At 39.2% G+C, this 26,747-nt stretch overlaps 1 protein-coding gene across 11 annotated transcripts in view; it reads right to left on the reverse strand.

Annotated features, from left to right (window-relative positions):
* LOC132130988 (neurexin-1-like) overlaps positions 1-26,747 on the reverse strand; it is a 429,322-nt gene that overhangs the window by 347,755 nt on the left and 54,820 nt on the right. For all 11 annotated transcript variants that reach the window (XM_059542924.1, XM_059542918.1, XM_059542927.1 and 8 more), the window contains exon 2: positions 10,154-11,385. In XM_059542924.1, the coding sequence (XP_059398907.1) occupies positions 10,154-10,877 (724 nt within the window). In that variant the 5' untranslated portion in view covers positions 10,878-11,385. The remainder of the gene's footprint in view (positions 1-10,153; positions 11,386-26,747) is intronic.

A 26,747-nucleotide genomic window follows, 5' to 3' on the forward strand; every position in this document is an offset into this window, starting at 1 on the left:
CCATTTTGACAAGAATTGTGATGCCTTTGATGCAAAGACTGAAGCTGATGATCAGTGGACTTTCCTGCACGACAGTCATCCCAAAGTACACATCCAAATCTACTTCTGCTTGGTTCAGGGATCAGTCATAGAATGTTCTTAAGTGGCCTGTTCAGTCTCCAGGCTTAATTCTCATTGAAAATATCTGGTCGAATTTGAAGAAAGCAGTGGCAATGTGAAAACGTACTCGGTTACTAAACGTGACCTCGGTTCTCTCTAGAAGAGCGAACGAGTACTGCGTCTTAGCTAAGACGCTACGGGAAAAGTCTCTTTTCACGAAATACTGAAGCAAAAAATTATCCTTAATTTTGTATTTTTGTAAAGCGCATTTGCAGCAGTACACAGCCATAGGCGAGACGGCTCGTTCGCTCATTGGCTTGTTCTGCGGCAACTGCACAGCCTATCGAGCGCAGGCTGATGCCACTTCCCGCCAAAACGGGTGTGGCCCAACCTATAAAAGGAGCTCGAAAAGGCTGACTCACCTGATTTATTTCATCGCCGAAGCGAACCAGAGTGAATCGTGCGCACAGCAGAGAACGCAGTACTCGTTCGCTCTTCTAGAGAGAACCGAGGTTACGTTTAGTAACCGAGTACGTTCTCTTACGAGAGCTCTCTCGTACTACGTCTTAGCTAAGACGCTACGGGAACCCAATGTAAAACGCCGTGCGCGCAGGGATCACACACCAATAAACCTGAAGCAACGCCCAGGATTTACAGTGCACCGTCACCTGAGGGACTCACAGAGAGTCCAGGACAGAAAAGGGGGAAAGCCCTCCGTCCCATATCTAGCAGCATCCGTAGATGCGGCAATATGACATCACACAGCCGAGGCAAAGCCTGACCAATGTGGCAATGCGGGTCTTACGCAATACTGCCCATATAACAGTAGGCAGTGCATAGCGCTCATGAATTCAGAATACCCCTCAGGGCCCTGATTCGACTATACCGACAGCAGCCTTGCTTACAAGGCGGGAACCTTCAGGTTATAGAACCTGATAAATGTAGACGGCGACGCCCAACCTGCCGCCATACATATATCCTGCAAGGAGGTCCCAGTAGACCACGCCCACGACGAGGCGACGCCTCTCGTAATGGAACACGAGTTCAGAACTATACCCAGAAACAGAATCATCTGACTGGGGTTCAGCGAACTCTTCGCCCAATTGAAACTGAGGCCGAGCTTCTCGAGGTGATCGAGTAAAACGGCCCTGTGGTCCAAGAGCTCCGCTCGTGATCGGGCCAGAACAAGCCAGTCGTCCAAATAATTCAGCACTCGCATGCCTCTGAGTCTGAGAGGAGCGAGCGCTGCATCCATGCACCTCGTAAACGTACGAGGAGCCACGGACAAGCCGAACGGCAGGACTGTAAACTGGTATGCCTGGCCCTCGAAGGCGAATCTCAAATATCGCCTGTGGTTTGACGCTATCTGTATTTTGAAAATACGTGTCCTTCAGATCTATTGACATGAACCAGTCCCCTCCGCGAGGAGCTTCCTGGACGTAAGGATTTTGAAACTGCGTTTCATCACTGCCTTGTTCAGCTGTCTTAGATCCAGTATGGGCCTGAGACCCCCGTCTCTCTTGGGCACCAGAAAGCATCTACTGTACAGCCCCCCCTCGCTTTGAGCTTGAGACACAGGCTCTACAGCCCCTTTGCTCAACAGTTTTGATATTTCGGCCCGAAGTTTGTGTGCTACTTCTGTTTTGACCGTAGTTTCGACGCGCGCTGAAAAGCGCGGAGGGCGTCGAAAAAAACTGTAGCGAGTAGCCTCTCTTTATAATGCCTAGCACCCAATCCGAAACCCCTGGAAGCGCTGACCATGCATCTGCATGAATGGCTAAGGGCTGGATGCGAAGCGCGCTCTGTTGACTGGGCAACGGCGGCGCTCGGGTGTGCTGCGCATTTGAGGCGGGGAGCGCGCTGATCACAGCGGGCAGATCGCTCCTCCTCGACCCCGTCCCGGCGCTTAACCGACTGGGGGAAGGCTGAGCAGGTCCCGTGGGACTCGATATGTCTGCGAGTAACTGTGGGCTGCATATGTGCACATTTACCACTTTCAACTCGCTGTCTGCCTGTGCAGAGCGTACGTGCACAGGCCTCGTTTTTACAGAAGCCACGCGCCGTATGTGACATAGTGTATGTGGGCACTGGGGAGTGGGCACGTTTACTATGCGGCACGCTCGACCGATCTGTGTCGATCTTATGTGCGCGAGCCCTGTGTGCAGGGCTGTGCTTACATGTGGAGATGGGCACTGAGAAGTGGGCATCGTCACTGCATTTATAGCACCATCGGCCGTGGCCGGACGAGCGTGCACGGGTTTCGTTTTTACAGAAACCACATGACGCGTGTGACATAGTAATTGTGGGCACTGAGGGGTGGGCACGCTTACTATGCAGTGTGCGCGATCGACTTGAGTCGCTTTTATGGGCGCAGGCCCTGTGTGCAGGGCTGTGCTTACATGTGGAGATGGGCACTGAGGAGTGGGCATCGTCACTGCATTTATAGCACCATCGGCCGTGGCCGGACGAACGTGCACGGGTTTCGTTTTTACAGAAACCACATGATGCGTGTGACATAGTGATTGTGGGCACTGAGGAGTGGGCACGTTTACTATGTAGTGCGCGTGATCGACTTGAGTCGCTTTTATGGGCGCGGGCCCTGCGTGCAGGGCTGTGCTTACATGTGGAGATGGGCACTGAGGAGTGGGCATCGTCACTACATTTATAGCACCATCGGCCGTGGCTGGACGAACGTGCACGGGTTTAGTTTTTACAGAAACCACATGACGCGTGTGACATAGTGATTGTGGGCACTGAGGAGTGGGCACGTTTACTATGTAGTGCGCGTGATCGACTTGAGTCGCTTTTATGGGCGCGAGCCCTGTGTGAAGGGCTGTGCTTATATGTGGAGATGGGCACTGAGCAGTGGGCATCGTCACTACATTTATAGCACCATCGGCCGTGGCCGGGACACCAGAAATTACACCTTTTTCGGGAAATATCTGGGTAGCCGTGATAACGGTTTTTGTGTGCAGGCAAGCGGGCAACCGTACAGGCTTGCGCATTGCAAAAGACGCTGAAACAGTCACAATCTCTGAAACTGAAACAGCGGCGCGCTTAGGTGAGATCCCGGCCACAGCGGAACTCGTATATCGGCGCTTCGATGTTTTTTTTTTTGTTTTTTTTTTAAGCAGCCATCGTGTGTAGTGCAGACGCAGCGTCATGCAGCATGCATAGATGGCTTTCCTAGGATGGCTTCGGGGCTCCCGGCCTCACCGTAATCCTCTGCCGCGGTCCCCGCGGCGCGGGGCGACGGCCGGTAGAGCGAGAACCGGGGTCTCGAGCTGCATTGCTGAAGCTGTTGTGATAACGGCTTTTGTGTGCAGGCAAGCGGGCAACTGTGCAGGCTTGCGCGTTGCAAAAAACGCTGAGACAGTCACAATTCCTGGAACTGAAACAGCGGCGCGCTTGGGTGAGAGCTCGGCCACAGCGGAACTCGTACACCTGCGCTTCGATGAAGCAGCCATCGCGAGTAGTGCAGCCGCAGCGTCACACAGCAGGCTTTAGATGGCAACACCGCTTTTGCCGCCATCCAGCAGAGGGCGGACAAAGGTGCATCGCTATCGCCTGTTCCCCCAGCGGAAGTGACTGGTAGTTCCTGTTTTTAGCATCATCCAGTGTGGAGAATGCTAGTGAGACAGACGAACGAGTTCGCGCTGAATATGGAGCGTTCCAAGCCTTCGCCACCTCTTCGTGAAGCTCAGGAAGAACTGAGGCGGGCTTTGAGAAGTACGCTCATCCAAAAGGAACATACCATCCAGCCGGGAACGAGAGGGGGGGCGCTGGTGCAGACCACTCGCGGCCGAGACACGTCGCGGCCAACGCGAGAACTCGCCCCGGCTCCTTCTCGATGTCAGCTCGTCTGCTGGGCTTCTGAGCAGAAGGCGCGAGATCCTCGGAGCTCGCCCAGCCCTCACTGCCCGAAGCTAGCAGAGAGCGCGTGTTCTCTTCCCCCAACGCGGCCCTGAGATCGACTTCCTCGGACGACGCGCGTGCAAACAGCGGGCGCTGCCCACCGGGAATCGATGCAGGGGGGGCCGGTGAAGCAGGGCGAACCGGCGAGCTCAGTTGAGCTGAAGACGGTTCCGGAATCCGCTGGAAGCGACGCTTTTACGGCGCCTCAGCGCAGCGGAGAATGCAGGCTCAGAGAAAAAGGCCAGGCGAGTCCTCAGAGTCACCATGGCAACAGCTCGCAGTGAGGGCATCTGCCGTCAGCGAGCGCGAGCGCTGCATGATCTTCACCCAGGCAGGAGACACAGATGACGTACCGGTCTCCCTCGCTGAGTCGGGCTCTGACGAGCCGCAGGAAGGCATCTTAAAAAAGACGCGAGCTCTTTTACGAGTGTGTGTCGCAGGGCGAACACACACACACATAAAGAACAGTTGGATATAACAGAATTGAAAGGATATAGGCGCCGGACAGCGCAGCAGGAACGGCAGTGGAAGGCGGCGAAGGCCAGCAGCTTCAGAATGGCTCGTCCCGCTGATATGCCTCTCAGACGGCGCTTGCTTCCTCCGTGATCCAGCGATGCGTGAGCTTCGCTGAAGAGATGAAAAATCAGGTGAGTCAGCCTTTTCGAGCTCCTTTTATAGGTTGGGCCAAACCCGTTTCGGCGGGAAGTGGCAAGAAGGGCGCGAAGCGCCCTTATTGGTCTGATGTTGCATCAGCCTGCGCTCGATAGGCTGTGCAGTTGCCGCAGAACAAGCCAATGAGCGAAAGAGCCGTCTCGCCTATGGCTGTGTACTGCTGCAAATGCACTTTACAAAAATACAAAATTAAGGATAATTTTTTGCTTCAGTATTTCGTGAAAAGAGACTTTTCCCGTAGCGTCTTAGCTAAGACGCAGTACGAGAGAGCTCTCGTAAGAGAACCAAGATTATCAGTGATCTGGAAGCTTTTTCATGGTGATGAATGGGCCAAGACTGTAGTAGAGAGGTGACAGAAGCTTCTAGACATTTACAGACAGCATTTATTGATGATTTGAAAGAATAAAAGATTCTGCACAAAGGAGGTTGAATAATTTTGAACATGAATGTTTAGAGCCAATTTGAATTTTATCAAGATTCATCAGTGTTCCATTCTCAGAATCACTCAAAAGTGTATGAACAAACTTTCTCTAATACTTTACTGATGCCTTTGTTGAATTGTTTTCATAAAATGTCGTTCTCGGCAGCAAAATGTCCAGCAGGTCAAGGGGGTTGAATAATTTTGATTGCAACTGTAAGGTATTTCATGGCACTTTAACAAGTAATCTGAATGGCCTATATGTGTGCAATATTTTAAATGAGCCCTCACTAAATGAGTTTAATGCCACAGTTATGTAAGAATGCATCTTATTCTTGTTTCTGTTGCGGTGCGTTAGGCTAGTCATGGAGTGCACGGTCCGAAACAATGTATATCTGATGCATCAGTTCAATTGAACTTTACTCCAAATATATGAACTTACCAGTTTTGAATACTTTATATTTAACATGTTCTTTAATGGTCAATATTAGTTTTAAACTGTTGGACTTCAAATGAAAGCTACTACTTTTTTACTGTTGACTCATTTTGCAGAACATTTAGATTGATAACTTCCGTGCGTAGATGCAGCAAATTTGTGACAGGACGCGCGATATGACAGTTGTGTCCGACTATATATGAACTAGCTGTTTTAAATACAGTATTTTTATATTTAACGTTAGTTTATCAGTATGTTTGAAAGTATATATTTTTTATTATTGGTGATTCCCTAGGCTCTCTCTCGCACACCTGCATGGTTTAAAACACCGAATAGTTATGCTATGACAAGAACAAAGAGTCTCTCTCTTTCCCCACCCATCCACGTTAATATTGTGTATCGTAGATCTCACGGGCTGATGATATTTCGATTTGAAAAATGACCATATCGCCCAACACTATTCAGGTGTGGCTTAACAAGAGGAATACGACAACTGTAGCCAAATTCCTTGACACCATTCCTTGTGAAGTTCACTCAAATTCTTGAATTGATTTAGTTTGACAATCCTCATAAGGCTGCGGTTCTCTCGGTTGGTTGTGCATCTTTTTCTTCCACACTTTTTCCTTCCACTCAACTTTCTGTCAACATCCTTGGATACAGCACTCTGTGAACAGCCAGCTTCTTTGGCAATGAATTTTTGAGGCTTACCCTCCTTGTGAAGGATGTCAATGATTGTCTTCTGGACAACTGTCAACTGTCTTCCTCATGATTGTGTAGCCTAGTGAACCAAACTGAGAGACCATTTTGAAGGCTCAGGAAACCTTTGAGTCTAGGTGTTTTGAGTTGATTAGCTGATTGGCATGTCACCATATTCTAATTTGTTGAGATAGTGAATTGGAGGGTTTTTCGCTAATTGTGAAGCAAAACCATCACAAAAAAAAAAAAACAAAGACTTAAACTACTTCAGTCTGTGTCATTGGATTTATTTCATACACAAGTTTCACAATTTGAGTTGAATTACTGAAATAAATAAACTTTTCCACGGCATTCTAATTTATTGAGATGCACCTGTATATGGTAACACTGTACAATAAGATTTCATTAATGTTAGCTAATGTATTAACTAACATGAGCATACAAAGAACAATACATTACAGTATTTATTCATATTTGTTAATGTTAGTTAATGAAAATACAGTTGTTCATTTGTAGTTTATGTTAATTCACAGTGCATTAACTACTGTTAACAAACATAACTTTTGATTTTAAAAATGCATTAGTAAATGTTGAAATTAACATAAATAAATGCTCCAGAAGTATTGTTCATTCTTAGTTAATGTTAAAGCTGCAGTCCATAAGTTCTGCCTATTTGTCGCCAACTAAACTGAACCATTATGCCTGACTATTATGCCTATTATCTGCTTGACTGACATTTTTATTGACCACTGAGAGAGCATTGACTTATGATGTTGGTTCAATATAAAAACGTATAAAAAAATGTAATAATACCCTTAGATGTAGTAAACTACTTTTGCCATGTTGCTGTAGCTTAGCTTGCTACATTTCATTGGTCTGTAGCTTTAGTTTAGAGAAGCTTCATTTAATGAAGAGTAACTGTTAGCTTGGCTCACTACATTTTCCAAGTAGCTTGCTCAACACTGTGTGTGTGTGTGTGTGTGTGTATGTGTGTGTGTGTGTGTGTGTGTGTGTGTGTGTGTGTGTGTGTGTGTGTGTGTATATATACACACATACACATAGACACGTCACAGAAGGGGTGGCGATAATACAGCATCTGACCAGCACTGCAGTTTATGCACTGCTCATATATTGGGTTGAGAACTCATTAGCATGCCTGATGCAGACGCGAGAGAAAAGATGCACACACTGCTTATATATCTAGGCTTTGGCCTAGATTTCCATAGTGGCGAGGGCAGCCTTAATTGATACTGATGGCCCTCTTAGCTTTGAGGGTAAAAGAGGGTAAAATTTCACCTGGGAGGTTTGACAAGGGCACGGTGATGGAGACCACTTCCCACTCACAGTCTGGGAATATTGTTAAATATGAAAAGACATGCGTGTAATTAACCACCACTGTTTGATGAGTCTCTGCTAATTCTTCAGAGGATTTGTTATACCAACACTTAACTAGAAATAATAATTACACTGTGACTCTTGATTATCTATGCATTTTTTTAAACACTCAAATACTCCTGTGTGTTTGATAAATCTGTCTTCCAATGGATAATCCCTGGAGTAAAAGCAAGGATTTAAGGCGTGCAAAAACCAATTGTTCTCTTTAATATTGTCCTTACCAGTGTCAAATCCAATTTGCTCAATCAACTTTCAGGATGATTTATTTTTCTGTTCTTAACATCTCCCCATCCCACATATCTCTCTTCTTTTGAAGCGCTGGAATATTTCATCTTAATTCTAAACGTACTTGCTTGACTCATGCTGGCGGTTCTATCGGTACAAAGTAAAGCCCTGTTTCCTGTCGACTCCACACTGGGTAACCTGAGACTGCATTAAGTGAAAAGCCAAGCATGAGCTGCCACTGTCACTGTCCTTGCTGCCTCCTCAATTAGAAGAAGAAACGGGCCAAATATATTTCTGTATGAAGTCATGCAGATTTGGCCTCGGGTTTAACACTGTACCGCCATATGACAGAAGGTGACTTCTAAGAAGGGCTGAGACATTGCTGAGTGGCCCTAATTAGTCTACATATGTCACCTAGAACAGTTTCTATGGCAAACTGCTCTCCCATGTTCCAACACATGTCCATGTTTACATCCAATTAGTAGGGGAAAATGCTACACATGCATACAGACCGTACACAGCTCGAATTACAAATGGAAACATTTTTTTTCTTCTACTACAGGTCAGTAGAGGTAGGCATGATCATTTTCTGGCAAAATACATAAATCCGAAAGGCTTGGATATGATTTACTGGTAATTTGTATTATATTTTGCATAATAATACTGATATAAAATTAAAGATGTCTCATGGTGATAATGCTATGATGATTTAGTGGATTACTTTGGTAGGTAACATGATTTTCATTTATATTTAGGAATTTTCTGTATCTCTTTATTATAACTACATTTCCCCCCATTTTGTTTAGCTACTTTTTCAGTAATAATTAAAATACTAAAAGTAACCATTTGATTTGAATGAAGCTGATATCAGGGTATGAACGATGTGCTATCCTTATCTTTCTGTAACAGATGTTTGGATGTTTTTTTGCATATCAATCCTTTATTTACAGTTAAAATAAACAGTTTTTTTTCTAAACAGCTGTAAACATGCAAACCCTCTGAACTTGATCTAATGAGATCTACATCCAAATATATCTCATTAGCAATAAATTCTCAAGGCATTTTAAAAGGCAAATGTGCTGTAATACCAGACCATCTGAAACAAACCACTGTAAAAGCGCTTCATTAAAGTCGGCATGAAATGAAAATCCACCCTTTTCACATCTATTCTCTAAATACCTGTTAAAGATCTAAATCTTTTTTTCTTTTTTGACCTTGTCATGTTAAAATAAAAATTACATAATTTATGCCAGACTTCTCCAGTTTTAAGTCTGCTAAAACTACACCTCTTTTCATCTGGCCCCATCTCAAAAACAATCAAAAACCAATGCGTGGAACCAAGTCCTGTTACACCTGAATTTATGTCACAATATGGAAGAAAGGGTCTACCACAACTTACGAATTACCACAACTTCAAAGGAAGAGTTCATCTACTTTTTTGTTACTCACCCTCATGTCATTCCAAATCTTTATGACTTTCTCTTATCTTTTTTATTTTAAAATAACATCCTGTCCACTCTTGTTGATATATTAAAAGTTAATCAGAACTGTGTTTGTCAAGCAGCTAAATGGTTAAGAAACCACAATAAACGCATCATAGAAGTGTTCCACCTGACTTGCATGCTATATTCATAGACTTCTGAAGTTGTGTAATTGCTTTGTGTGCAATTTACACAATTTATCTCCCTGAAAATTTTGACATCTGCCCTAAACTTTAACTCACTGGTTTACGGGATACTGGAGAGGAAGATTATCAGTAAATATATTCTTCATCTTAGTCGGTTCCTCACACAAAGCTCTCATATGACTCCAGAAGACTTGAAATATAGTGGACAATTCACATGAACCACATTTAAGCTGCTTTTGCACCCTTTACAAAGCTTGAAACCCCATTCATTGTAATAGCTTAGAAAAGAGCAACCAGACTATTATTCAAAATGTACTCATTTTTTCCAAACCCATGTGATGGCAGAATTTACATGTTTGGCTGAGCTATTCCTTTTAACATGACCACCTAACTTTCCTAAAAATTTCAGTTACATACAGATAATACAAAATTTTTGCAGTCAAACTGCAGTTTAAGTGCAGAAGAAAAAAATAAGAGAAACACTCAACCAAACGATTAGAAAACAGGCAGACCAGATCAGATAATGTTTAATAATTTCCAACTCCTGAACCCTTGAGTTCCTTAAAAAGCAAACATTTTACCTTGACAGCTAAGCGTGTTATCCGGTTAGGCATTGTGATAATAACATATTTGTGTTATACAAGGCTTTGAAGCACATCATCTTGCTTACCTTCAGTGCAGTATTTCCCTTTGTAGCCAGTATTGGAGCAATCGCACAGCACCTCGCTGTCATGAATGGAGCAGCGTCCTCCGTTGCTGCAGGGATTTTGTTTGGTACACAGGTATTCCAGATCGTTCTTCACGCCCTGACTGTCCAGGAGAGCAGGAGGAGTCTCTCCTAACTTTAAGTTGGCGATCAGGCCTTGGAAAGGTGGCTCATATTTGACTGTGCTGGACGTGAGAGCAGAGAGACGCACATCCGGTGGGATTCCACCCATGTACAAGTCGCTGGCCACCATCATTTCCCTTCGCTTGGACTTCACCTCCGCCACTTTGCTCTCCCCATCCATCGCCAGCATGGTCTCACGGTAATTCCTTGTAAGCAGCACGCGATGCCAGCGTTCGTCGTTGACGTGCGTCTCCATGTGTAATGAGGCCGGCTCGCCACAGTGGATGGCGAAACGCAACTGCAGACGGCCGTCGTTGATCAGGAGCTCCAGAAAGTCGCAGTTGCCGCCATCGTCCAGGTACAGCACTACAGCTTTGCTGATGTTCGTCTTCATGGTGAAGCTTAGCTCTCCGGTGGCTCCTGCCTCCCAGGGTCCATAGCGAACCCACTGACCCGGCAGACCATCAAACTCCAGAGCTGCACTGACAGCTATACCCACCATGAGCCCCAGCCAAACAGAGGCCCACGAGAACTTCGCACCACACCTCCACTTCCGTGTCATCATCTTCCAAGCGTGCTCCTAATCCTCCTTTTCTAATGTTCCGTTTCTCTTAATCCACTGCAGAGGAGATATTCCCAGTCTAGCGTATTAATTTATCTGGCCTTTTCCAAAATAGCACTGCAGAAATAGTAAGGTCCCAGTTTTCTAAAAATCCCTTAATATTTAAGCATTTATTTTCACTTGATTCTCCATCTTGATGCTCTTCTGAGTAACTCCATTGAGGAACACTTCTGAAAGACCATATATAAAAAAAAAAAACTCACACGGTACTAAGTGCTTTGAAATCTAAAAGTGCCCTAAAAATCTAGTTGACTCGACATGTTAAAAAGACCGATTTATGCATTTCACCCTCTGGTGAATGTAGGATTACTGCGGCGGTTGTATTTTTCGTTTTGTAGGTGGTAGGTCAAATACATAATTTCATTCCCCAGCAAACCTCAGTTCCCCTTAGAGAAGTGCATCTGCATTCCACCAGCAAGACATCACCACCAGAAATCCTCTGACCAGGCCTCTGAAAAAAAGGGGGGAAAAAGAAGACATTGTTATTTTATGACCAAAACTGGTTAGACAGAATTTAGGGGCGCATGCAAGTTTCTGTTACTCACATCAAAGTACAATAATTTCTGACCTTGTATTCTGAATTTCTTTTAGGAGGCCAGTTTGATCACAAAATCAAGACCTGGCAGTATGATTCTCTCAACCGAGAATCTTTGAGGATAAAGAAATCAATCTTTAATGCACTTTGCAGAGTAACAGATTGGGGTAGTTGACAGATCCCCTCATTGGCTTTGCAAAATTGCTGATCAGTTCACAGATGAATATTCACAAACCAGCTCACAGCTAGTGTTTTAAACAGCTCTGAGTCCCCTGGAGCCCTCTCAGTCAATCAACACCTCTCACTTTCGACCATAAAGTGACTGAGCATAGTAGTGCACTAGTGATAGCATCTGACAACAGAGGATGACAGATAATAAGACAGAATGTGACTGGAGTATGGGCATCAGGTGAGAAGTGTAAATGATGCATGTTTATTAATGAGGAGTATGCAGCGGCATGATCACACCATACTCATTTTATTTGGGTGCGCTGTATGTGTGCTGAATTCATTCATTCAAGGGAATATGCAAATCTCTGATAACTGTTCAATAGTTAAAGCAAACTACAAGTAACATCTGATCTTGCAGGTCAGTTTTGAGTGCTAGGCTGTGGAGGTTACAACAGACTACTGCAATATACAGCACACTGTAGAAATTACATTATCATAAATAATCAGTCATGTACCGAGAGTCTACAGATACTGTATGGCACTGTATGCTCATCCCCATAATTTTCATCATTAGATGAATTACTACATTACTACTAAATTAATACTAAAAAAAAAAAAAACACAAAATAGCTCTTTAAAAAATACTTTAATGCTTGGTTTCTGTAGAACAGATGGGTGAAACTGAGGCAAGTTTTTCACAAAGTTTTGTGAATATAGTATACATTTATAAATAATTGCACCACTCAATCAATCACTCAATCAATGTTAATCATAATTGTTAAATAAATAAATACATGCATAAATAAAGATCAAGCCTTATTTATATACAAATGACAATGTAAGACTTAAAATATCCATGGCCCAGCACTTTCAGTAAATGAAATAATAATAATAATAATAATAATAATAATAATAATAATAATAATAATAATAATAATAATAGCAGTAATAATAATAATAATAATAATAATACTATCTTTAAAATAAATAAAATGTTAGCTCTAATAGTTTAGTTATTATTATTATTATTATTATTATTATTATTATTATTTCATTCTACTGCTACTGTTATCTTTATATAAATAAATTAATTAAAAATAAATAAATACATAAGACCTAATTCAGGGTTCCTCAATTAGTTTTTGCTGAGGGGGCGAATTCTGCCAACCATTATTATTATTATTATTATTATTATTATTATTACAATTATTATATTGTTGCTTTTGTTAAAATAATCAAAAGATGGTCACAAGATAAATATTTTCTCCCAGTAGTCTGTTTTATTCAAACAATTATGAACATTTTTGCTTTTAGACATAGCGTTCTCAAATAGATAGTGTTCTATTTTAGAAATTTTTTTTCCAACATACAAAATGATAATCTCAGGCAATGATAATGCACTTTATTCAATGATAAAAGTGTCTAATGTGAGTTTGAATATTATTTTGCATTTTATGTTTCAAAAGATGGTCACGGTTATGTTTGTTATCTTTATAGCCATAGAGAAAGCAACAATAGATATTTCACCTCAGATCTTGAAAATAAATTAGGCTAAAGCAAATTTACATTAAAACTGTGAAGTCACTGGGAACCAACATCCAACAAAGATGGTATCACTCACTCACATATTCAAAAATGTTCAGTCCATTCCCATTTGAATCATCTATTTTCAGTGTACACTTTTTATTTACTTCACACTTGCCATGTTTTTGCTGTCACATCGTATATCTACACTGGACATGACAAAGCACTGCAAATATTTAGAATTTTGTGTCAGCATTTTTTGCACCACACTGCGCCACATCCAGTGTAGACAGCATCGCTGATTATAATAAGTTATTGTATTTTCTTGCGTCGTGCCGCTCACATCTGGTGTAGACCCGATGTAAGTTTATGTCGCTTCTGATGGTGCGTTTGAATTTTCATGCCACATTACTTGAAATTATTGTGGGCCAAACCAAATTTATACATATGACAATGACTTTGTTAAAATACCCACAGAGCAGCACTATTTCAGTGAATTTATCACCCCGTTAAGCTACCATGCAGGTGGTTAGAGAATAAGACAAGAGAATAAGGGAAGAAGAGAAGTGAATAAGACAAGAGTAAAGTTTTTTTGATTAATTCCCATTAATAAATGTGGCACAACTGCTAAGTAAATTTGGCCCTGAAAAGCAAATCACTGTGCAGCAAGGTGCCATACAGAATGTACAGAACAATCTCCCACCTTCAATACTATTTCTGAGGTGCTCTTTAGCAAGGCACCAAACCCTAATTTCTTCCTGGGCGCCACAGCAAAAAATGGCTGCTCACTGCTCCATGTGTGTGTGTGCACTTTAGCTGAGATAAATGCAGAGCACTAATTTCAAATATGGGTCACCATACTTGGCCACGTCACGTCACTTTCTAAATCATTCTAAATAATTACTCTGATCATGCACAAGAGAACTTTTCAAAAGACCTTCAAAGTGATAACGGCCTTTCTTGCCTTCAGAAACCTGGCCTTAAATAATGCTCTGCACTTGTTGGAGAAAGAGGAAACATGGAATGGTCTATTGGGTAATTTTGAAAGGCTAACAACAGCACAGAATTTGTGGAAAATCTTCAAAACGGTCTTGTGAAAGATTACATTCTGTTTGTCAAAGGATTAGTGACTACAATTTCTTAAAAGCAGTTCCATACAGCAGGCATCACTTTGCAATAAAGCCAACATGCACACATGGGTATGGGCAGGGACAGAATAAATATAAAGCATAATTTGGAATGAAAAGTAGTTCAAATTAGATCAAACTGGCTTCTGTAATAATCTGTCCTTTGCTATTCCAAATATATCAGCCATGTAATTCTGCTTTAACGCAGCAGACACTTCTCCCTGAAAAAGGATCATTTTGTACAGCTGCATTGCATGCATTGTTCTGGAAGTGACAGTAACTTTATTGTCTATAAGTAACAAAATGACATAAAGGAACTGTCTTTCAAAGCGACTGCAACTTGCACTTTATCAGCACATGCCAGTGTGCCTCGGGTGTGTGGCTTTCTCATTTGTAACCAAACAGGTCTTGCTAAACATATGCAGGTTGGGAAATCAGTTGGAAATCCAAATAGAAAGCATTCCTCTCTTTCTCTCATTGTAATTAAGGTCATTATCTGCCCTTGAGAGTGATGTATGACTACAACACAGCACATAACAATGAAGTGAGCAGGAGAGGCGTTGCTGACAAAGTGTTTGGCATGTTCCTGTCCACTTATGATAGTGAGAAAACCCACTCCAAATTGTTATCTACCCCCTAATGATGTTTTAGTTCAAATTTAAGCACTCAACACTTGCTGATCAAAGTCTGGTTACCAGGTCAGTGTGCTATCTGAGCTAGAACCAAATAGAATTAGCCATGCTTTTTGCTCTTACATTGGAGAGTAATGGACAGCATAAGGATGCACAGAGGGCACTTTAGGGAACGAGTCTGTGGCGTGAATGTACAATTAGCACATACGCAACCAAACACCCACTGAATACATGAGCATCTTTTGTCAAGCTTATATTTAAAAATCAGACTCGAATTAGCGCATTCATATTCAATTAAGCATTGCAGTTCTGCTTCACATTATTTCCTCTTGATGTTTCTTTTAATTAGCCAAATCTAATTGACATGATTAAAAACAGAGTCCTCCTCCACCACCTACCCACACAAAATGGCAGTTCCGGAAAAAATCTGCCCCCTTTTGTAGCTGCAGAACAGCATCAGGGGCTGTGCTAAGCAGGAATGGCAGATGGTTAGCAAAGGGATGGATTGTTCAGATTGTGCATTCACTACTTCAGAGAGCTTGGTCCATATGAGGAGAGATAATAGAGATGAGGTACGCGACTAGCCGCGAGGGAGAAGGCGGCCCTCTGCAATGGCAGAGAAGCCGTCTGTCCTTTCAGCATCGTGGACAGCAGCCAGCAAATATCAGTACCACGGACAGCACCACTGACCTGCCATCAGTGAGCGCTCCAGGCTTGGATGTGAGATCAGTAGAGCGGCATAGGATGCAGCTGAAATCCCATTTAAGCAGAACTGTGTGAGGCTCAGAGGGAGAGAGCTATAAGCTTAAAGTCCCAGATGATTGGGCTAACTCCACCTGTCTGATGGACGAAGGGTTCAAAGCAAGAGCAGGCCGAGGCTAGCAAACTGTGTGACATATTTTCTGTAATCTAACACCCACTGGACCATTGCTTCAGCCCATCTTTGTGGAAAACCTGCCCTTTTTACTATGAAGTCTCGTTGGAGGTGGGAATGCATTCGACCCAGGGCTGCTAACCACAGGTCTGTGAAGAACACAGGCTACATAAAACTCCTCTTGACATTTCCAAACTCTTAACTAATTTCTAACTTTCCATTTCATGATCTGTTAAACATCATATCAGGTTGTTTCTTCAACGTTAAGCAATTTTGTCCTAGGGGATGATATATTTATATTTTTGTTGTATAAAGGTCTGTATTAAAACTGTATTAAAAAATATTTATTACGCAGTTCTACTTTTAAAATAATGACTTTTGTTTTATAAGAGTAAATCATAAAATGTAAATAAAAGACCCATACTTTTGATCTTAAAATAAGAAAATCTATCCATGTTTATAAACAGTACATTTATGTCCGTTGTGTTGTGTTGTGTTAATTTCTACATTGGAGTCTTGAGTCATGGCTGGGTCATAGCTACTGCATATATATTTTCAGTGCTTTCAAGGAATAACTATAGCTAGTCCTGCTAATTATGCAGAAAATTCAAGTCTTATTAAAACCTTGCTGTGTGGAGGTGTTGAGGAAAACCTCCAAAATGTACACATCAGAAGTTATCGTCAACTTGCTAAGCAGGGAAAAAGTGTTTACCATTTGCACAGCAGTAATTGTGTCTAAAAAGGCTAAACAGGAGCATACAAAAAGATTCACTTCATTGTATACATTTACATAAGATACTCTTGACAGCTTGATGTGAACAAGCAGGAACTCGAGGATTGACAAGGGACAATTCTAGAGGAAAATTATCTTCATAAGCATTTATATCAAAATTCAGCCAATTGCTGCTAGATGAAAGAAGCTCTCTGTGAATACCATCCATCGGAGTGCAGCAGGAGTTTTGATGCTCCATTAAATATGTGTGTATGTGTAAATGTGAGATGGAGAGAGGAGGAGAAGGAAGAAAGGAGGGGGAAAAAAGAGGGGGTGGATGGAGACAAGCAAAGTCGCTAGAGGGAGAAATAACACTTATAAATGAAATGCTCAGACACACAATTCCATTATTAAAGCCTCTAACATGTGATCCAAAGGAGCCTGTCCACCAACAAAAAACGACCATATAGGTCGTTTGTGCAAGCACCTTATTACGACCTAAATTTACGTTTTAAAGTTAAGCGGCCTCTAGCGGGCGTAAAAATTATGACAGTATCGTGTTGCGTCTGTCGTAATGAAATGACGTAAAACGTCATTAACGATCAAAACGCATGTTTATTTAAATGCAATGTGTGGACTTTTTACATCGATCTCACAGTAATTCTTACATATTTTACAAGGTGGCTTATTCGTTCGAATGACCACACCTAACCCCACCCCTACACCTAACCCTCACAGAAATCATGCTAAATTATGATTTATTGAGCATATACATTTTACGTGCACGTCCGTTCTCTGGGATCGAACCCATGACAGCACGATTACATATCAAGGTATAACGCAATAATCTACTAACTGAGCTACACGAAACGCAAATCAGAGTGCAAATAAAAGAGTACAAAACATTAATATGAAAACGACCTTTTGCCGATAGGAGCTCAATTGTAGTATACGCTCTGATGGGTCGTATTTCAGGGATTTGGACAAATGACCTATGTGAGCGTATTGGTTGGAGGACAGGTTGATCCAAAGACAACTTTAATAGTGCAGGTAGGTACCAAAAAATTATTGAACCTTCTACACAAGTTCAGAACATATGTGAAGCCTCGCGGAGAATCATGCAGCATGTGAAGGAGAGGGAGGAGGGAAACCTGGGAGACGCAGCTATTTTGATTGACACATGTATAGACGGCTGTATAGGAGTCCACCCAATGACAAATTGTCAAGCACATAATCGCAGGGTAAAACATACAAGATCTAATTACCACACATTGTCTGAGTTTCCCCTTCATTTGATCTTGCAAGTGCCAGAAAAAATTGCCATGTCTGAAAAGCAAAGAGTAGGCAAAGTAAATTGAAAGAACTGCGGCTAATAGAATACGGGCCAAGGCGACTGTTGTTTTAAAAAACCCTCAGGTGAGAAACCATTAAGCTGTGAGGTGGGAACTGCAAGTATGCATTCGTTGTGTTTTTCATGACATATTGCAGAGTATGCAAAAAAAGCCTCTTGGAATATCTGCTGTGTCATTGTGTTCTCATCTGATTTGCCATTCTGTCTGTTTTTCCAGCATGCTTCCACGGTTTGGAGGGTTTAACGACTGTAGGAAGTGGGCCAGTTAACACCAAGGAGTTCAAACCTGCGGATTGACAGTGGTGGAAGCGTGGTCAAGACATTGTGTGGGGGATGGAGCTTGGAAGCAAGGATGTGAATGGTGACGAGGGGAAGGTAGGACCCTGTCTTGGCTGAGTGGATGGAGAGGCCCTGGAGACCCTGGTGTGATGTAGAGCCGTGCGGAGCATGGAGTGAGCGATGAGGTCAGGGCACAGCAGATACAGCACGTAGGCCTGCATTCCTACAGGACGGTCTCATTTGTTTCCTATCACTTCCACAGTCCAAAGGGAAGCCTGAGCAAGCAGGAACCGGGGGAGGACATAAATAAATCTATGCACATGTCACATCTTGAGGATGATATGACATACAGTGCTGGGCTTCAGTCTGTTCCACACACATGAGGTCGTAGATCCTGCGGGAAAACCACAGGACTTGTACTTTTAACAATTACTTTCAATATTACACTGAATGTTGTAAAGTTGCAAATACATGTCCTTTCTGCCCCCTGTGCCCAGAATCCACATACAGATAAAGATCAGCCATGGCAGGTGTATGACTATTTAATGAGCCAGAAAGAGAACAAAACAGTCTGGTTCTCAAAAAAAAAAAAACCCCATTAATTTTCTCCTTACAGTGCCATGAGCTCTGAGGTCATTAGGGCTTTTCTAAAAAGCTACAAGACAGTGTTACTGTTTTCAACTACAAAAATGACATTTATGAGTATAAGTAATTGTGAACAACTATATTACTCTTAAGCCACCAATTTCTGTTTATTTGTTTTTTAACAAAGTTTTCACCTTTAATAAAAAATTTCATAATTGGTCAGTAGTACATTTTTCTTTATTTTATTTCTTTAAAAAATATTCTAAAAAAGTTACATTCATTTTCAGTATGTTCAAAATAATACAAATAATAAAACAGATTTCCTCCAAAAAAATTTTTTTACATTTTGGAAAATGTATATTATTAATAAGAATAATAATGACACTACCGCCAGGAAACTACCGCCAGGTGGCACAAAGGGATGGACTGTGAACTGAATGTAATTGTAAAATGTTGGTTTGTAAACGGAGATGAAAGGACTAAGTAAAACAACAATAACATTATAATATAACATTGCAACACCCCAAAAAACCATTTGAAAATATTTTTGAGTTCATTTCAAAAACGTGGGATAGTCTTAGGCTACAGTCTACGCATCAAAAATTAAAAAAGACCTTTACACAAAGGCATGCTATTGTTATTAAAGAGTCATTATATACACACACACACACACATATATTGTTTTATGGTGTCTCCTTTATCTATACACCTTTTACCTATTTATTTATTATTCTCAGGTAGGTAAGGAAAGTCGAATCTGGACAAAACTATAAGCATTCTAAAAGTACTTACAATTTGTTAATCAGACCTCTCTGTGGTCAGTTCTTGCTTAAGGCTCTTAAATTACTACTCTGGTAGACAATAACTTGCCAATAATATAATATAAGTTTAAGTTAAAAAAAAAAGTCATATAAAAGTACAATAGTAAAGTTACAAAAATATGTTTAAATCAAGGTACAATCAGCTGGTATCAGGCGTCGAGGGATACTGTGCTATCCAGTATCCACCCGTCCAGTCTCTCTCTCAGTCTTTCATATGTAGACGGTCAAATGCTGGTGCCAAGCTTTTGAATTTTTTTTTTTTTTTTTTTTTTTAAACTTCAGTTAAATTAAAACTTCAGTTCATTATTGGTAAAAAGTAAAATAAAATCATTAGGTTGTCTTAAATAATTCTTATTAACTCTGTTATTATTTAAACTGCTAACACTTTGCATTTTTGAATTATGCCTTTACTGTGTGACCAAAAATTTCATATTATCTGCTTCTGCTGTTTGATCGCACTGGTGCCTCATGCACACATATTCACTGGAAACAGCCGTTAACCGTGCCATTCAGTTTGAGCAGCAGTCCACGGGCATATTTTTGCTCATTATGATTTTTTTTCATCAATACTGAAATACGATTAAATTAAAAAAACGTATTTTACCTAATAAATAATAGTTAAGCTTCAAGTGGGCAACATCACAAATATGGAAACGTTTGGATTTGTCCCAAATGAGAGGGCCCAACCTTATCTTGTGTTTTGTTTTAAATTATTATAATTAAATTATTATAATTAAGTTTTATATATATATATATATATAGCTAAGCCTATATTATTATATGCTGCAATTATATTTATCCAATAGAATTATATATTTTTAATTCTTATTCTGTTAAATAGAATAAGAACTTAATTTGTTAAATTTAAAGGATTTGTCGTAAAGTGAAGGGAGCTAAAAATATCCAGTTACATTACATTACATTAGTCTATAACATTATTAGGCCTGTCGTTATTATTTCTGAATGTAATAAAATGCAACTTATACATGACTTACTTTTTTTTTTTCTCTCACAAACTTGATTTTTATGTTTTAGCGTGTTTTTAAAAAAAAACATGCAGCAAATGAAAATAGGCGATTAATCGGTTAAAATTAGTTACTGTGGGTTAACAAATTTATATACTTAGCCTAGATTAGGCCTAGACTCTGTTGCTATGTTGTTAGTTATTTACAAGTTTGGTGTATGTTTTTATCCGTTTTTTGTTGTTGTTGTTGTTGTTGTTTTTTTATTGCATCTGAAAATTACTTTGTGCATGCGCATTCACTTCGTGCGGTCTGGCGCAGAACCTGCCTCCCGCGTTGCTCAGCTGTGGACGATTTAAAAATGTTTGATACAAAGGTTGCTATCCCATTTTATACAGGAATTGTTCATTTAAAGAGAAAATCAAATTATATTGTTAGTTTTATGCTAAACTGCAATCAAGGTCTTGGGATACTATATAAGATACAAGTTCAGTTAGGCTATTTAACATGCACTGAGACATTTTACCATTTTAACTTAACTTATTTTTTATAATCATTTTTATAGTATTGAAATTCAAGTTAAATCTAGTATAAAAAGGTTTTAATTGCTTAAATTATTTATATGAATTAATATGTTATCATGACTTTTTCATCATATCAGGACAGGAGCCACTGTCAGGGGAGTCAAAAGATAATTACATCATCATTAAAGTTGCCAATTAACTTCAGAAATGGAAAATAAGGGCTAATTGAGATTCTTTATTTTATTCTTTATTTATAATGTTTATTCTTGTAGAAAATAAGTGTTTATTCTTTAAGAAAATAAGAAGGAATAAGGGATGATTCAAATATTTGTAATGTACAAAAATATAGGCCTATATCTGCCTGCAGTTAAAAAGTTATCGTATTTGTTTTGCTTCACCCATTTATGTAGGCTATAATTATTCCAAAAAATAAATAAATAATGTCATTTAAAAAATGCAATTGGCCTGAGTAAATTTTACCATTATAGAATTGGGGTAGTAATTTAGGAGGTGAAAATACTGTGAAATTACAAATGGCATGGAATTTTAAAGAATAACAACTGAAGGTCTATGAAACGTTAGTCATAAGGCATTTTTTTTTAAACAATGGCACTTATAGTTTTGAACTGAAATATTATTTCAATCACATAGCCTGTGAATAAACAAAATGCATACTTTTCAATGAAAGAACCTAGAGTCTGTAGGTCGCTTCTGGTGTTTGGATTTGTACTGTACTTCCAAGTTTAAGAATAGCTCTTTTTTTTTTTTTTTACTCTCTATTTAACAGCATTAACTTACAATGAAATATGTCTTCCTTCAAGTAGACTGAATGTTTTCCTGCTTTGCTAAATGGGCTCATGATCAATAAGTTGTTTTCGCCTCAAACTGATTTTGTAAAATCAAACCGCAGAAGGTGAACCTTGATGAGTTAGTACGAGTCGTGCTCAATTTGAAGCTGGAGCAGATGCAGAGGATTCCGCTTGGTCTTAAAGCCTTCCTCAAATGCCTACGTTCACAAATAACAAATGATTTAAGCAAAATGTATGGTTTATTATCAATTGATAATTTGTTATTATTGTGGTCTGGTGAAAATAATATGGGCTGCAAAAAAAAAATGAATAAAAAGAGTAGGGCTGCTGTGAGTGCAGACATAATATTTCAACCCAATAGCATGACAAAATACTGTTCAAAACACCAAAAAACAGACCGAATTCAGTTCAGCTGGAGGGGGGTGTTTTTTTTGGGCAAGTTCTGTATAGCTTGTGGAAGTTGAAATAAAAGTGTGAACCTCTTGCTCTTTCAAATGGACAGTGTCAGTGTAAAACTAGGACAAATGCCTCTTCATTTTGGTTTTAGGACAACTTTGAAGAAAGGTTTTGATCCATTTAAAATGTTGACTACTGTATAGCATATAGTTTATTTGTTACTATAAATTAATTTCAGAGGAAGTTGTCTTAACTCCAAAGAAAAAAAAAAAAGATGCAGACTGTTGTGTTAATTTTATTTTGCTGCGTCCATACAATATTTTTTAGAGTGTGAATATAAATTCTCACAGAATGTAGCCTATTCATTACCAATATATTGAACCATCTCTTTGCGTTTTTTTAAATCCCAAACAGAGTCCAGACATCAGTAAAGTATCCGTCTATGAACATGTTTTATAGGCTATTTTAGATTTGGGAAATACACATGCGTTACAGACATGACAAAAAAGACTTTTTGGGAGACAATATATTTTGTAGACTTTCTGTGATTTACAATGCACAAACCAGAAGCAACAATATCTGCAGAGAAGGGTTGTCCATTCTCAAAACATAAAATATCAATTTTATTTCAATTTTCATTTTTGTGTTTCAGAGGAAAAATCAGTGTGTTAAGGTATCTCTCCATTACAGACCGTTCTGAAAGCAGAATATGCAAATGCATATAAAATGCTTTAAAAACTTTAACAGGGATGTCTAGAGGTTATTTAATAGGTCTTTACCTCCACATAAGATTTTTCTAGTTCTAGTAGTCATTCATTTTTGTCATTATTCAACTAATCGCAGGTTTATATAAAATTTACATCTATAATCCAGCCATATATATTCCATGCTCAAGCACATGTACTATGTTTGCCACAAAGCACAGGCAGAAGTAGCCTAATAATAGTGAAAAAGGAGACATTTTATTTAATAATTAATAAACTAATGTTTTCTTGTCGGCTACAAGATGAAATTCACCGTGCTGACTCTCTCCACATGGACGTGAGAAATGCAACCTTCACAGATTACATAGTGATTTTGTTTTGAATTGATTAGTTTAAAAGTAGACATTTCAAGCTTTCTGTAGACATATTTCTCATGTAGCCTATGTGAGACTGCCCAATTTTAAGTTATTTCATTATTAGGAAAAAAATCAAGTGATCGAGAGGGCGCCTCCCTGTCATGCATGTGCATGAATAATTTTCGCACAAAGACTAGAATATGAATAATAATTCACATTTTGCATATGCATTACAAAGTAAATCATTTTTACATGCAATTATCCGAAAAAAAGAAAAAAAAAAGATTTGTAACGAAGATAAAATATGTAGAGAAATATGAATAAATGCTGCGCGTTGCACTCAGCATCACGCACGCAGCGCAAATCTTGCACTCTGATATTTTAAAGGAATATGATACACACCATCATTTAAATGCGGCTGCATTTATTTTATTTTTTTATTTTTGTTAGGGTACTTTACTTAAATTATATGAAAGCAAGTAAAGAAGTCTCCCTTTAAAATCACTGAAGTTGTCAATTAATAAAGCTTTTTTTTTTACATTGTGTGCTTTTTTTTTTATTATAATGAGAGAACTTGAGTTTAAACGTGAGGACGTTTTATTAATCAGTCCATTCTTTAGAGTTTCAATGATTTAGCTAAATTGTGCAGGTTTAATTTATACAGAATTTATACAGTGCCTCACGTTTCACTAAAAGAAAATAATTTATAAAAGCATGCAACAATTTCTTAATCAGTGTGCACACAAATATCTTTTTCCCAAGAAGTTATCTGTCAAAATAAAGGACAGGTAACGAAAAACAAGGTAGTGTGGTACAAAAATGCATGTTATTTTATTAAAGGAATTTTAAAATATAAATTAAAATATAGGCCTAATATGTGAGAATATTGGATTCCTACAAATCCATGTAGCCTAGCTCACTAAAATAGGCTACCACTTTTAATGCTCCGATGCAAAATAAACCACAATTTCTTTAGAATAATATAACACATAATTCATATTATATAAATAATACTGCACACCTATTAAATGAATCAAATTTAAAATATGGTGTAATACTGTGTAGCTTAGAGAAAATATATGCACAGGCTCATAGGCTTAACATTTATCCTGCTTGAATTCGTTCTAAGAAACAAACATAATTTCATAAGTACTAAACTTTCATCTGTGAATATTAAATATTTTAACTACAGTGTTTTTCTTTCATTTTCCCTGACTGCAGCTGTCTAATGTACCACATCGGCTATGCAAAGCTGACGGCTATTTGCCAAAATGTGCTTTGATGCACTTGTTTGATAACATGTGGTTAAAGCACCACTCAACGGTCAAAAGCTGCAAATGTACTTTGTAGACGCGGCGGCAGCAGCAGAAAGCTAATTTGGGTTGGCCACCTACTGTACATTAGTTAACATGAACTAACAATAAAAAATATTTACAAAGCATTTAGTAAGCTTAAAGTTAATTTCAACATTAACTAATAGACTACATGACTAAAATCAAAAGTTGTATGTGTTAACAGTAATGCACTGAACTAACATTTTTATTAACCAACACTAGTTACTTATGTTACTTGTTTTAAATTGCTACCTATATTTGTAACAAACAAAATAACATTAGGGTTCAAAAGTACTGACATTTTAAAGATGTGACAATACCAGCATTTCTCCCTTGCATTTTGAGAGCTGTTGAAGGGATTCTTAAACACCTCTTTTTGGCCAACATGTTAATGTGCTCAACATATGTGATTGGATACAATGATCATCGCATCAAAAACAAGTTGTAAATACACATCTTTCACAAGCATCACAGAGCACTTACACCAATACACATGTTAACATTTGAAAGCAGGCATCTATCGGTGGATCATGCTAGGGGGAAATGCAGGTATTGTCACATTTTCTAAATTTCAGTATATATTTGGACTTGAAATCAGTACTTTTGACAACACTTTAACATACTGGAATATTTTTTTCTGAATTTAAAATATAATTCCTTCTACATTTTCATTCATATAAAAACACAGCACTGCGTGTATACATTTTTTTTTTGTAACATTTCATCATCAGTATGTTTTAAATAAAATAATTTCATTAGTCATGTGTTCTTTCATCTTTTCTTCATTATTCACAAATGACAACAAAATTCTTGTCCAAAAATAAATAAATAAATACATTCCTGTCACTGAGTAAAGCTCACCAATCCTTGGTCCTTAGCTTCAAAGATTGTGTGCTTTGAGCTGGTTGGTTTGATTCATATCATAGAACTTTTTAATGTTCTAAAACAGTGGAGTAGCCACGGGTGTGCCAGGTTGTGCCTGTGCCACCCACAGTGGCAGCTGGCACACCTAAAATTAGATGCAGAATTATATGTTATAGTCTCAATAAAAAATGTTTACTAAACTTGGGATATTGTTGTTTACTTAGAATATATATATATTTTTAAATCAACCCTTTCACGCGTAAATTACAAATATTTTAACCCCTTGTTTCTATGGCGACACGTCTTGATTGTCGTGACACACCGCAGCCACTAACAGATGTATCGGTATTTGTTTTATTTAATTTTTCATTTTTTATTAAAATATATAAACAAACTTGCTTACCATGTCAACTATCTGATATTCCGATTCTTCGTTTAAAAACCTTTATAAATTATCTTGATCTATAACGAGATGAGCGCTGCAGTTCAGAGTCCTGTCAGCCGGATTTAACGTACAGCACTTGAATTTCCCAGTTTCTCCCGAAATACATGAAAGTAAGTGGCTGTTGAACTGGACGAAGAATAGAGTAAACTTCATTGTTCTGCTATGTGTGTCTGATATATGAATAAAACACGTCGGCAAATTACATTTAATTAGATAGTTTTTGCTGCTTCCATAGACATCAGTGTGTATTTTACAAACTACCAATGTATTGTTTTACTAGTGATTATGTTTATTTAAATGTATGAAACCTAAAATAAACATTATGTGGTTGAAAACACTGCATATTAATTGTGATATATGACAAGCGCTGAGCGCGTCCGTCTCTGGCTCAGTGCCAGCCAACGCGTGAAAGCTGTTTGAATCTGGCAATTCTGTGATGCCACTGAACATTCTAAATCATACTCTCAGGGGAACAGAAATAAGAATCCAATATATGGTGCAATAATGCTAAAAATGTTAAAATGTAATTTACATTTAAAAATTTTTTTGTTAAAATATATCTGCCGACATTTGGACTGCCAACCAATCACCAAACAACAGCTGACTGTGACCCCAGCAGTCTTTGATATAAACAGATAATTTTTGATTGCGCATTGCTAGCTAGCAATATGTCGCAGAGCTCCTTTCTTAATTTTTTTAGCAAAAAACCTTGGCTTGATGGACAGCCGGACACAAGGCCTAACGTTACACCTGATGAGGATGTTTCTCCCTCCCCGGGCCCAACATCAACAGACAATGTTGCCTGATT

This window comes from Carassius carassius, chromosome 47 (genome assembly GCF_963082965.1).
Source record: "Carassius carassius chromosome 47, fCarCar2.1, whole genome shotgun sequence".
Classification (NCBI taxonomy): Eukaryota; Metazoa; Chordata; class Actinopteri; order Cypriniformes; family Cyprinidae; genus Carassius; species Carassius carassius.